The sequence below is a fragment of the Amblyomma americanum genome, chromosome 6, assembly GCF_052857255.1.
Source record: "Amblyomma americanum isolate KBUSLIRL-KWMA chromosome 6, ASM5285725v1, whole genome shotgun sequence".
In the NCBI taxonomy this organism is placed as follows: domain Eukaryota; kingdom Metazoa; phylum Arthropoda; class Arachnida; order Ixodida; family Ixodidae; genus Amblyomma; species Amblyomma americanum.
This window is the reverse complement of record NC_135502.1, coordinates 91363882-91377892: the sequence shown is the minus strand read 5'-3', so window position 1 is coordinate 91377892 and position 14011 is coordinate 91363882. Positions and strand designations below refer to the sequence as shown.

The following is a 14011-nucleotide window of genomic DNA, read 5'->3' as shown; positions in this document are numbered from 1 at the left end:
TGCACGAGCTCAGAGTGAAACTAACAAACACTTTTTGTCTTATTTTTCATGCGATATTAGGCAAAGTACATTTATCAAGTACATTGATCAAGGAACGAAACTGGCTTCTATATATCATGATATTCGCGTTAGTGGTTAATTTCATAAACCCTAATGTCATATTGCTGCCAAAACTATCATTTACTTGGTGAAATTGTAGGTCACGGGTGTGTGTTTTGATTTCAGGAACCCCAGGGTTCGGTGGCAATGACGTTGTAATGTTAGCGCCTACAGTTTTCGTTTCTAGCTATACATCTCACGTGGCTTAAGCGATACTGAAACACACAAGTCTAAAACGAAAATGTGAACGGAGCTGCAACACTAATTACAACTTTTTGTACTTCGAAATGGGTGCATACACTTTAAAGGTCCTCGCCGCGGTGGTTTAGGGATTAGGGCGCTCGGCTGCTAATCCCGAGGACGTGGGTTCGATCCCGGCTGCGGCGGCCAAGTATCCATGGAGACGAAACGCAAGGCGCCCACATACTGTGCGGTCTCAGTGCACGTTAAAGAACCTCAGTTAGTCTAAATCAATCAGTGCTGCCCTACGGCGTCCCTCAAAGCCTCTGTCATGTCGCTTTGGGACGTTGAACACCATACCATACCATACCATACCATACCATACCATACCATACCATACCATACCATACCATACCATAACATACCATACCATACCATAAGATACTATACCAGATCTTTCGCTGTGTTTTCTGCTTTAGAATGATGCGCATGACATTAGTAAACATGCATCACCCCGTGGAATTCGCCAGCGCTCAAAAAATAATTTACAGTTGGATTTCTTTTCTGTAGGTCCCGTTTTCTGCAGTTTCCGTTTCAGTAGCCGAATGATGGTTGCGATTTCACAAGTGAGGCATGCAAAAGTTTCAATACTCTCGCTGCTTTGTCGTTTTAATTCACTCCAGATCACACGCTACACTGCTCTGGAAGTCGGAATGATAGTGAGTGAACAGACATCTGTTGCAGCTTTTGTGTGCCTCACGTGATCTCACATTTACTTGTGACGTCGCAACCATCGGTCGGCTTCTGAAACCGAGATCGAAACTGCATAGGAGGAGAAATTAAATTATAAAATATTTACTGAACGTAGGTGAATCTCATGCAGTGATCCATATTATGCCTTACGCATCATTCGAAAGCAAAAATACACAAAAAATCTGGCGTCTCTGCTTCTTAAGCACACACACACACACACACACAGGAAAAGCAAACAAGAGATTGTACCTAAAGGCTTGTGCGCATGCGTGTGCATGTGTGTGTGCGTTTGTTTCTTTTTAATGCATTATGTGGGCTGCACACTGCGAAGTGAAAGGTTTGATGAAGCAAATTTTATTTCGTTTGCTCGTTTAATGTCACATTTCCGCGCTTGCGTCCAAACCGAGCAAGTTGACCAGCCATGGCCGTTGTACGTATATGCGCGTGTGTATAGGTTCGCCTGCTGTCCACAGAGTCAGCCTCTCTCGAACACGCCACCAAGACCTGAGGGGAAGCTAGATTAAGTTGGGAAGGATTAGATAATCTTTCTAAGTCCGCCAACTATAGTAATCAAGTGCCACACCGTCACCCTTGTTCTTCTCCATCTTACATTTCACTAAATTTCAAGCCTAATGTGTGCTCGAGTTATTTTGCATTGGCTGTCATTCTGAAATTTTCCATGATCATGTAATCACGTAAGTGATTACAAGCTTATGATTATGCTCGTTTTGTTTAACTGATTTTTAGGAGTACATCCACCCTGTTAATATACCTATCGGAACCTGTATTATTCATAGAAAAGTGAACTCACTGAGTTCCTTTCTTTACGGATAATAATCTTTTATCGCGTCTGAGACAGGACACACTGCAGCCTCTGATCGGACGAGTTACGGGTGCAGCTTAAAACGCCAAGTGCGCGAACGAGGACATGCTTTCTTCCTCTAGCGTGAAGTCTGGACACCAGTAAGAAAATGTGAATGGAAACGCATGTCATTTTCACCTGCAGCAAGGAACGAGCTATAACCTTGAACCAAATGTCTAAAGCAGTTGAGAGAACAATACTACAGCAAGGGTGCAGGCGCGGGCTCAATGCTGCGCAGGTGGGCAGCGCTGGTCACTCGCGGCTAATCAGTTGAAATAAGTCCTTTAACAAGTGTGCCTTCAAACCTTGAATGCGGAGACTCGAAGTGTCCTTGATTTATGCACTTGTATCTACAATTATGCAACGAACGCCATCGCATTAGAGACTTCCATAGTAGATGCCATCGCATACACGTGCACATGACATGACCAGTCACGACCCTGTATCGTTAAACTCTCACAATGAAAGCAACAAATCACGCAGATAGTGTTCTTTGCCATTTGCGTTTACTTGAGCAATATGCCTTAGCACACTTGCTTCTAATTAGTATGTTCAGAAAGCATACTCTGTACAGGTAGCAGCATGGATTCCGCGGTGCAGCTGCTGCTTCCCCATGAGTGAGTAGATTTAAATCGGCTCTTTCTATGCAATGCTCTCGTCAGTTTTTTTCTTACACTTGTATCATTGTTTATTTTTTAGCTTAGATTAAACTTACAGGATAATATAACGGCAACTGATTTAGAACACGCGGTTTAACATGAAATTCGTTGTATGCCTGTGCTAAATATAACCTTTCACAGAAGCAGGTGTCAGCATACATGTTTTTGCTGACATAAGTTATCCGATAACAAATATAGAAAACCAACAGTTTTTATGGCGCTGCACGAACTCAGCATCAGTGATGTTGACATAAAGGGAAAAGAGCTTATTGAAGCTGATAGCTACCTATTCAGTGTAATCATGCTCCTAAGGAAATGGCAGACTCTTTAAGCGTCGAAAACCAATATACACACGTCCTCAGACGGCGTTCATTACAAGGGGATCTAGAGCGTTATGCAGCGTTTTGCTTTTTTATTGAACAAAGTACACACGGTGTTTCACCTAGGATGTTCCGAAATTTTTAAACATTGGCCTTTTGAGCTAGGACGTACTAACTAGTAGGCTGGTTAACTAATATTGAACAGCTCACTCCTGAACTATTGCTGTTTTTCTCCTTGTTTACTGAGAGGCGTGTAGCCCGCCTTAAGCTATACCCATATTAGTTTTTAGTTTAGAATTTCGAAAACTCAGTTGCCCTCTGCGCTGTGGCCCAACAAATTCTGGCTGTTCCGACGAGTTACGAGTACCGCGGTTACTTTGCCTGCAAGCTTTTCGAAAGCGCATCAATTTTGGGGCGATGTAGGCAAAATTTGTTTTGCCACAACGCCGAGCGTAACTGCGTTTTCAAAACTGTAAAAGCTGGTATGTATAATATTGTGGCCTACATGCCTTTCAGTAAATAAGATGACTAACAGTAATAGTTAAGAAGTGAACTACGCAATATTAATTTACCATCGAACAATAGTTAGCACGTCTTAGCTGTAACCTCATTCGCTCCACCATTCAAAATGCTATATCGTAAGAAGCGCTCTTCTAACTCAAAAGGCCTAATTTTTGAAAACTGCAAGCCATGTTAGGTGGAACACTTGGTATATGTGCTCAATACGCGAGAAACCTCTGAATGTTTCAGACCCATTCGTTGCTTCCACTCTAAACGCACGGTTGTGTTCTTTGTGCACTGTCATTATGGAGGCTTTCAGCTTTGCGCCGACATACACCGGCTCCCCGGACACCAACTGCGCATGCGCAGTGGCCACGCCTGGCTCCACCCAAGCCACAACGCGTGCGCAGAAAGCGTCACGGTAAGCCGTTATACGTCCATGCTAGTAAGTCTCCACTGTTCTAAAAGTCTATTTTCGAATGTAAAATACCATCGGCCGTAGCACGTGCACGAGGAACAAGACTGACGAAGGCGTCGGCGCGTCTGCCCTGCGCTGAATAGGGCACCCAAAACCACTAGAGAGTCTAACGCACGTGCAAGACTCCGCGACCCGGCTCACGAAGGGGCGTCTTGGCGAAGGTCTGCGTAATGAGGGCCGCAGCCAGCATGCATTAGGTATGTTAAACTTTCATATCTTGACTGTAATTAGTTCGTCTTTCTTTATCCATAACAACTACCGTCGAACCTCGTTATAACAAAACGGTTTATAACGAAGTAATGGATATAACAAAGAAATGACGACTCCCTTTGGAAGATCGGTCAACACGAAACTAATCGGCGGCTTCAAATTCGTTATAACGAGTTTCAACTGTACTGTAAAATAGCAGGTAGCTAACAGCACAGATATATCGTTTCTCACGTAGCGCGCAAAATCAGGGCAAGGTATAACCTCTTTTTACGCGTGGCACGCCTGCAGTGATTGGAGAGATGAGATGTACAAGATTCAAGATTTGGGTGCTGTGTGACAAGCAGCTCATGAGATGTCGAGAACACACGACGCTTAAAAGCGCTGAACGCAACAGTAACAAAACTTCCCCTGCCCCTGCAACTGCGGCTATAATCGTACGTGGGTGCGTATAGCCCGCCAAAGTCGATATAGCGAACTATAGTAGTCATCTGCAATCTGCCACCAACCTACTTAAGCTCGTGAATGTCGCCTGCAGTTTTGTAGTCGCGTAGTTTCATGTTGCTTGTCAAAGTCAATGGCTGCCCTGCTGTAATTGCGACTGATTGGCATATCGTACTTATGAAAGATACGCAGACAACTTAGTTTTATAGAAGAAACTAACTCAAGCCGGTTGTCGACAGTCTCGCCTTTGACATGATCATACACGCTGCCGCGCAGTTCATGGCGCCACTAGCTGCTTTACGCAAAGAAGACTAGCATGTAACAATAGGCGAAGCAACTTAAATTTTACGCTGTCTTCCCAGTAAGCCGACGTGAAATAGTAGCTTAGCACTCGAAGCGTGCTTACTAGGCAGCAGAGGTGGCGTGTCTCGCGCTAAGTGTGTCCGTAATTATTTTTGCTATTTACGTTAAACAAAAGTCTTGCTTACACACTTAAAACCCGTGTATTCTCCTTCATTCCTAGGAAAAACAATGTAGACAACAAAAGAGGGGAAGAGGTACGTTAAAAACAAGGATCTGGAGCCACCCCTAATGAAACTGCGCACGAATACGGGCTGCCCATTTCGAAGCATATGCCTTAATTGTGCCCGGTGCGTGCGTGCGAACATTCATTTTTCCTCTCTCGCGGTAGCCACTTTTAAAACCTTTACCTAACGATATGAAACGTCATTTTATGTTTCTGCGCTCAATGGCACCAAGGCATTCCGCACAAGCAACCAACTTCAACCTCGTATTATGCCACCATTATTAAACACTTCTGGATATCTAGAAGAATGACTAGGAGCGAGTTTTGCAAAAAAAAAAAAAGAACACGGTAAAGACGGATACTTCCTTCAATTCATTACAATTTGTACAGTCATTGAAAGACGACTCGTAAACTACGAGAGTTCTTCGCCTTTTTGTTCCAAATCTAAATGTCGACGAAGTATACAGACGAAGTTTCCTCGTGCAGTTGCCTTGCTGCCTTCGCTCTCTATTTCTTTTTGTGTAAATAGCATTTGACCTTTTTTTTTCTTTATCTGGCTTTCAGGCCCATGCATGCGGTGATCAGAGTGCCTGCTTTTGAAAGTGGGAAAACACGCTCGTTTCCTCATCCGACTCGAGAAATACTTTTGAGTCTGTGGCCCTACATAGCTGTATGCGACAAGGATATCCGGTACTACGTGGTTCGCCTTCTTGGGCAAAATAATAAAAAAACGAAAGGGGAAGTAAGAAGGCTACTGTCACATCTCCAAGTGTCGCAAGCTATACGTAGCCGGGCCGGAATGAAACGCGAACAGCGCCAGTCATCAAAACAAAATATATTTCGTGTGCATTTCCAGATGCAGTGCAGAACTAGCCTGATTCATGCTTAAGAGCAAAATGTCTGCCGATGTATATATTCATAAGCCCGTTGTCAAAGAAGTATCTCGCGGCAAAATGGAAAAGTACGGTACTATGAGTGTCCGCGTTTCATTCGGGCCTGACTGTACGAGCACTATGCATGAAAATAAACAGCACGCAAGCAACGTTGATTGCTTTTTAACGACCCCACACGTGAGCAAGGTGTTGAAGGGGCCATGCAGGGTGGGCCTAGAGTTTTTGAGGGACCGGGTGGGACGTTGTGCCTGTGGACCTCAGACATCGGCAGCTTCAATATTGGAGTGAGCACGTGCCTAAATACAGCCCAGCACACCAAGATCACGTGAAACCACCCGAAGTGTGTTGCTGATACACCTATCCCCACTTCTTCACGAACATTGCCACGTCACTTGTGTCGACGCTGTGGCGAGCCGGTAAATGCGCCCACTGTCGCCGATCAGGTTAAATTTAGAGAAACTCAGCTGTCCACGGTAAGCGCACGACGCGCTTTCTTCGAAAGAGCACTCGAGTGCCCAGTTCCTATCCTGCGACCGACCGGGCAGGGCATTCTTCCGGTTTGTGCGCCTCCTTTCAGAAGCGCAGCCGAAGTGACCCCACAGAAAAACCATGCTCGTTGTGTTGAGGCTTCAGTTCCAAACTTGCTCCAGGCACCTACCCCGTCGCCCGTGCCGAAGTGGCCACGTGTCATCGAGCGGAGCCTATGTTATCCAAAAGGGCCCGAAGCATCCGGTTGTCTTCTGGCCAACGGTGTCAGGAAGGTGGCGTCTATATTGGTGCGACGCGGGATGGGAGAGTCTAACAAAGGTGCATGGAGGAAAGCTTCCTTGCTTCCGATCCCTTGAATGCAAAGAGAACACCCCGATGCGAAAAGTATGGTAACGCCGCGCAGCTTAAATTGGCTTCATTGCATTTCGTCGGAAGAAATTGTTCGAAGCGCCGGTGGAAGACTTAAGTGGAACCAGGTACTTGTATGTTCTGTGGTACCGGCCAAGCTCTTGCATCATAGAAGCATATAGATCACCTATGTATGTATAGCATGACTTTTAACTGTAAAGAAAATAACAGCTCAAAGTACATTGCTCTCAAACGAAGAATCAAAGACGTGAATCTGTTCTGAAGAAAAAATACTGTACAACGTTTCCCGAAAACTCCACATTCCTGTGCGGGCGTATAGGAGGAACGCGTAAAATACCGGCGCACAGTTAATGCGCTAACATCCCACGTTCACATTTTATTACTGTCAGACAAGTGGGCAGTTAGGGTGTAGTTTATCTCGAAACCGTAAAAACGAATGGCAGTGCCGATTGCTGATACGTCCTAGGTAAAACACAAAGTGATTTGCACGGGCGGTTAGACCAAGGTTGCAGGAAAAAGGCCGAACGCAAATTGAAGTTTAAACTGCTAACATTTGTGCGCCAAAGAATTTTATAATACTATAAGGGGTTTAATAAGTGACGCGTCGCTCTCAAAACTAAGGCCCATGACGTATTGGAGACGTAACTAGGTGGCGCCTGACAACCTTCTTGGAACAAAGCCTAACGCAATCACTCGGTTGTCGACTCCGTATATTTAACTTATAAGTTTCCTTGCGCACTTGTAAAGCACGAGCGGCTGGTCACCGTCGTCGTCAAGCTCATCACCAACCGAGTTAAGCACAATGCAGGAAAGGAGCCTCTCCTGCTGACCTCTAATTACCCCTTGCACCAGGCGCGGCCCTTCTCAGTAGCAAATTTTCTAATTAACCCTGATTACTTTTACTCTTTCTTGGCGTCCACTCTGGCTCCTAAAAGACGACGGGCAGTCTGTTGCATGTCCCTAGTGACACTTTAGCACTCTGAATTGAGTATGCATCATGTTCCTCGAGAACACCCGAACCGGTTACAGAGGTGTGCCTAACCAATTGTTTAAATGCGTCGCAAGGAAGTCTCTGTCAATCCTTAGCATTTTATCGTGTCTTAATATGTCACTGCATGCACAGACAACAAACAAAAACAACGTGCAACACTCGGTCTACACTCTGCGTTGGCTCCTCACATCGTGCCAACGTATAGTAAGTGATTTTGCCATGCTTCTAAACAGTGCCTAAAGTGTACCGCGGCCTTTTGACCATTTTAGTGAACGGTAACAGCTAACGTGTAGTTAGTTTAAGGCAGCTCTGAGGTGCAGGTTTCATGTATGCGACGCTGATGACGCAGGAAGGGAGAAAACCACGAAAACGGCTTCGTTCTCAGATATCGGTCAGCTTTGATCCATGTGCACGTTAGCAAGAATTATGCAGTGGATTCCAGTGCTCGGCTTGTTACTTTCTACTTCTCTTGAGAGGAGATTCACCGCGATACTGATCGCTTCGCCAATTGTTATCGGTATGCTGCTGTTGTTTTTGCGTTCGATATGTATTGTTTCGACTTTATCTATAGCGCATGTTTTAAACAAGAAGCGCATGCGCTGCCACAGTTCGGGCTCTATATTGTTAATAAATGGCGGTACTTCATAGCCGCTTTTTATAACAGTTGTAACAGCTGGGGTGTCTAACTGATAAATATAATCATATTATAGAGTCAAACGAAACGCCGGTCAATGCCTGTCACCCCAGCGCATCTCTTTTTATAACAAGCACATGTTCGCAACCTACCGTTTATGAGCTTGGGGGAAAATTGCTCGGAGTGCAACAAAAAACCTGAGCAAAACAATTCCAATTAGCGCCTTTCACAGCAACCTCACTTATGTCTCGCGCGGTTTGCTTTCCAGTGCCCAAAAAATAAATTGAAGGGCAGGTTTCATGCAGATTTGGCGTGCATCAAGTAGCGTGTCGCGCGCCGTTTCTCAATTATGCAAGCGAAGAACTGGAACCAGGAATGCGAACTACCGGTTGCAGGTTAACTGACTTTCAATGAGGGCAGTAAAGAAAGCATACAGATAGGTTATATATATGATGGAATTAAACAAACCCTGCTTTTAAACGTAACACTTATGAGGGCAAAATTTAGCTTACAAATTAGTTCAAACCAATTTGCAACCAATCCTCAACTAAATATGCATGCCCAAGATCTAATGGCTCTTTGCTAAATCGTTCACCTTACGGCTCTCTTGGCATAAAAGTGCGACATTTTCCCGCATGACTGTATTTGTACCTTGATATGTTAGGCATCCCACGTACTATTCAGACCCTTGTACATATTTAGTGCTTGTGTCGGTCAAGTGAAGTACTCGCCTGTAAAACGTATTTGGTTCATTCAGTGGTTAGGGCGCTCGACTACTGATCCGGAGTTCCCGGGTTCGAACCCGACCGCGGCGGCTGCGTTTTTATGGAGGAAAAACGCTAAGGCGCCCGTGTGCTGTGCGATGTCAGTGCACGTTAAAGATCCCCAGGTGGTCGAAATTATTCCGGAGCCCTCCACTACGGCACCTCTCTCTTCCTTTCTTCTTTCACTCCTTCCTTTACCCTTCCCTTACGGCGCGGTTCAGGTGTCCAACGATATATGAGACAGATACTGCGCCATTTCCTTCCTCCCAAAACCAATTATTATTATTATTATCACCAAACAGAACTTTACTGTTGTTCATTTCAGCGGGCTGCTCTGCTCCCAGGTATTCGTACGCTTAAAAAGCATGTAAGCTGAGAACCTTGCGGGAATAATCGATAGAGTACTCCAATACTCTGCAGTAAATCCCGCAGCGAATAAATGCAGGGGGCATTCGACGCGTTCAGGACATGCATTAGGTATTCATGGGTAGTTATTTCGGACACTTATCGAATAACGATACGGGAATACCACACTGAAGAATCTATACACAAACATCAAATTATCACGTAATGTCTCCATACAGAACGATTTTTTCCCCCCATTAACTTGAGCCTCAGGTAGAAAGCCGGTGATGAAATTCGCGCCGCATTGCTTTCAATTTTCGTGCTCGTAAAAGTTGCTCCAAATTACACGCATTTACCGTAGCTGCCACAAATTAACAAAATGCAGGAAAGGAAAAATTGGGCTAATTAATTCAGTGAGGGCCGGCATTGCAACACATGAATGACCCTTTTTCACATATCCACTGCAACTGCTTGAAACCGGACAAACTGTGTAGGAAGATAGAGAAAGATGCCTGAGTGCGTTTATGTAGAAAAGCCGCAGCATTGTCACCGCAGTGTTCAACCAGCGTTAGCCAGAATCATGCAGTGGATTTTAGTGCTGTGTTTGTTACTAACTAGTTCTGTCCCTGCCGAATTTATAAACGAACAGAATATTGCGGAATTCTTGAATAAGCACGCTGTTCAACTCACTGCCCATTCGCTGTTGATAATGCCCTATTCGCATAATAGTGTATACAGTGCCAGTGTGGTTCGATTTCAATGATGTTAGGCTTTCTGGATGCACCACGCTCAGATTGTGGATCCGCATAACTCGGCTCTAACAACTAAAGCTATATCTTACAAGTACTCGTCAGCACATGAACACTGCGTTCCAGCGAAGCAATCCGTCAAGAGGCTATATGAAGTGAGGAGGTGATAGTAATTTTCGCGAGCCTTCTTTTCTTTGCGGATGTGGTTGAATTGCGAAACTTTTCAGTGATGGGGGGGTCACCATCAGCTCACGGTAAAGTATACGGGGAGGCTGTGCCGCTGTTGGCACATATCGAAGACGTACACCAGTACCAAGGTCTCGTGCACGCATAGCAACCGGCGGTCGCGATTACGGCGCGGCAGCTACAACTGCTAGCACGGCGCTTTAGTTTTCTCAGTGCCATTAACACACACCTGGGCGTATCAATCCGAAAATGTGCAAAGCCTACCTTCACAACTGTCACGCGGGGCGACGGTTCAGTGCTTCGGTGTCATGTTGTTTAAGTCCAAGTCATCGCAATTCGGGGAGATCGAATGGCATGGTGAGCCGATTGAAGGCCAAACTGATCCCCCTACAACGAACCAGCAGCGAAAACGTGGACACGTTTGTGACGACAGCGCACGCGGCCTGCGCTCACTCGGATCTCGCGCGCGGCTTCCGGCAGCGTGAGAACGGCGCAGCCGACCGGCGCGATTCAGACGTGAATCAGGGCCCCAGGTCGGCAGTGATGAGCGACCGCGGATGAGAGCCCGCCTGGCGCGCGCCGCGGCCGCCGATCGCGGCTCGATGATTGATGGCGCCTCGAGGCACGGCGGCGCCCTGATGGATGGCGGCGAGCGCTTTGTTTACGCGTCGCGCACGTGGCTGGCGGCGGCTCTCACCTTGGTGCTGCTTGCGCGTCGTCTTCTTCTCCTTCATCCAGGGGTACTCCGGGACGCCGAGCGGCATCTTGGTGCCGCCGGGCGAGCCGCCCAGCGGGCTCTGGCACATGGCCGGCGGAGGCGGCGGCACGGCGGTGGGTGCGCGCCCGTTGTGGAAGCTTTCGTTGACGTGCGGAAGGGCTGTCATGAACTCCGCCATGGACGGCTGGCTGTTGATGAAGCCCGTCTCCTCTTCCATGGCGGCGGCGGGCGGCCCCCGAAAAACTCGCGGCGCACCGCTCACGGCATGCTGCGCAAAGCCCGCTTTACCGCTTCACTCGACGTCGACTGCCGGCAGCGCCGCGCTGCTCCCTTGGACGCCGCGCGCGCGTTTCCCGAGGCCACGCCGAGCACGCATTTCGCGCGATTGATAACGGAATAGGGTCCCCCACGCCGGTTGCGTCACGTGGGGGGCAGGCGACCAATGGCGCCCCGCCTCCGGGCCGCGGCCCCGCCCACCGGCGCGCGCGGGCGCTCCGCGTCTCCCCTTCGGACGCGCGCGCGCCTGCGTGCGCCCGCCGCTGGTGATGCGCTCGCGCGCGCGCGCGCGCTCTTCGCGACGCGGACGCTGGCGGCCGCCGCCCGATGGGTTTGTTCGCGAGCGCTTAATGACGGCTGACAAATCGGTGCCCACAGCCAGAGTGCAGTATCCATCACGGGGCTTCTTTCGCCGCCGCGCGCCGGGCCCTGTCGGCTCCCCTCAGGTGAGGCGGCGGATTTCGGGAGCGTCACGCGGGTCAGTGCGGGATCTCCTCGGGCGAAGGCGTCATGCTGAGCGCTGACGCGCTCTCTTCAATCATGCCCTGTCACGTTCACGCGGTCGCGTATCGCTGAAGGCGTTGCGGGTTGACGGGCTTCGCTCCGCTGTCGCAGGCCTGCCGAATCTCGCAGTTGACGACGGTGTTGTATCGCGGACACCATCGGTGAGACGAAAGAGCCAGCTTTGTTCGCTTCAGGCAACGTGCGTGGCAGGCTCTTCTCCTATGCATCGGCCTCTAAGCTGTGTGATCTGGGGTCAGGCTACAAATGCTAATAAGCATTCGAAATTCAAAATTCGGGAAATAATAGAGCAAGTTCCGTTCGCATGTAGATATGAAATGAAGATTCATAATTCTTGTGTTCATCTTCCTTCATCATGTTGAAGCTTGGGGCAAAAATCTTACTGCATAAAAGTCAGTAATTGTTTGTGACCTAATTCCCTACTACTTGGGCTAAACTTGCTATTGTGCTTTTCGCGCCAAAATTTAGCGCTTACAAGAATTTTCTCTGCCTGACACACTTGTGAACTTTCAAACTAAGAAAGTTCGATAATGCAATTTCAAAAGCTCTTCAGTTATTGCTCGGGATGTCTGGTTCGGTTCTCTTTTTTTCTGCTTGATCTCACTTAAAGCCAAACTGAATGGTGCAAATTAAAAAAAAAAAAATCACCTCTTAGGCTCACTGGTAATGTTTACTTATAATCATATTTAAACCGCAAAGAGGCAAGGACGCCAGTTGGGCAACGGACAAAGCATTTTCTCGTTAAATTATTCTCCCTAATAATGAAAATAATTCTAAATTGGTTTCGTAATTTTAAACTATTTTTGCTTATTACGAGTAGCAAGGCGTAAAAGAAAAACATTATTGCAGAAATTTGGGTCACGCTATTATTCTCAGCATTGCGCGCATTTTTTCTTACCCCACGATCACATTTCCTCCTTCAGCTGTGCCGATGAAGGCCCAAATAAGTAAAAAGCGAAATAAAAAAAAGCAGTCGTGAAACATATGCGACCGCGATTTGTTAAGGAAAGTTGACAGGGTTAATAAAGGAACTTAACACTGTCAGCATTTGTTAGAATAATTAGGGATTACTCTCTGGCTTATGAACTGAGCCCATGCATGCTGCGCTGATGACGGAAAGGGGTTCCGAGACGGATCTGGATCGTTCTTTTTTTTTTATTTGTCTTGCTTTCGCGGGTCGTTAGTAGCCCTCCCCATTCTGCTGCTGGGTGAATGGCGCGTTTGTACTTAGATTTGCCCGGCTTGACACGACGGCTCTTTATACACTTTAGTTGCCCTTTGCGGACTTCGACTAACGTTCTGGCAACCTTTCTGTTCTTTTTAAAGTTTCTTTTTTTGTGTGTGATCTGTTGCCACCAGTTAAGTACAGCATATCATGCCCTATGTGCACCAGTTTATAGTAAAACTCTTGGCAACGGAGCGAGGGGGACAAGAAGATGGAATGCGGAGTGGAAGTGGAACATTGAGCAAAAGCCCTTATAATTGAAATGCGGACTGTTCCATATACATAAGCGGCAAGCTTTTCCGCTCAGTTTCCCGCTCACCAGTACCAATTCGTGAAATACTATACAAGGAATCAGACGCATCGCATCTCTGCTTCCTGCGATTCCCCCTAGGGCAATGCCAAACAGGTGCTGTGGGTAATGCAATAAATAAATAAATAAATAAATAAATAAATAAATAAATAAATAAATAAATAAATAAATAAATAAATAAATAAATAATAAAATCATATGGCTACGCTCCTGGAAGACGACGCACGCGACAAACCATTCAGCAACGTTTGAAGGAAGGCAGGGAAGTGCCATCATATTTCAGGAATTCATTAATTACTCGTGTCACCAAATATATATATATTCGTGAACCGAAAAACAAAATGTAAATTCGTCGAAATTCGAAGATTCCTTGCCAGAGCCAATTAGGCAATTAATCGAAATAGCTTGAGAATAAAAAAAGAACAGTTGAATTCGACTTCGTTGAGCCAATTCATTTTCTCGCATGCTCCTTGAGAAATTTACACGGAAGATGGGTTTTCTCAGAGAGTAA

General features: G+C 46.6%; 1 protein-coding gene across 2 annotated transcripts in view; it reads right to left on the bottom strand.

Moving 5' to 3' along the window:
* pb (homeobox proposcipedia) overlaps positions 1-11548 on the bottom strand; it is a 92481-nt gene extending 80933 nt beyond the window's left edge. For both annotated transcript variants that reach the window (XM_077627561.1, XM_077627562.1), the window contains exon 1: positions 11147-11548. In XM_077627561.1, coding sequence (XP_077483687.1) covers positions 11147-11384 — 238 coding nt within the window. In that variant the 5' untranslated portion in view covers positions 11385-11548. The remainder of the gene's footprint in view (positions 1-11146) is intronic.
* Between the last annotated feature and the right edge of the window lie 2463 nt (positions 11549-14011).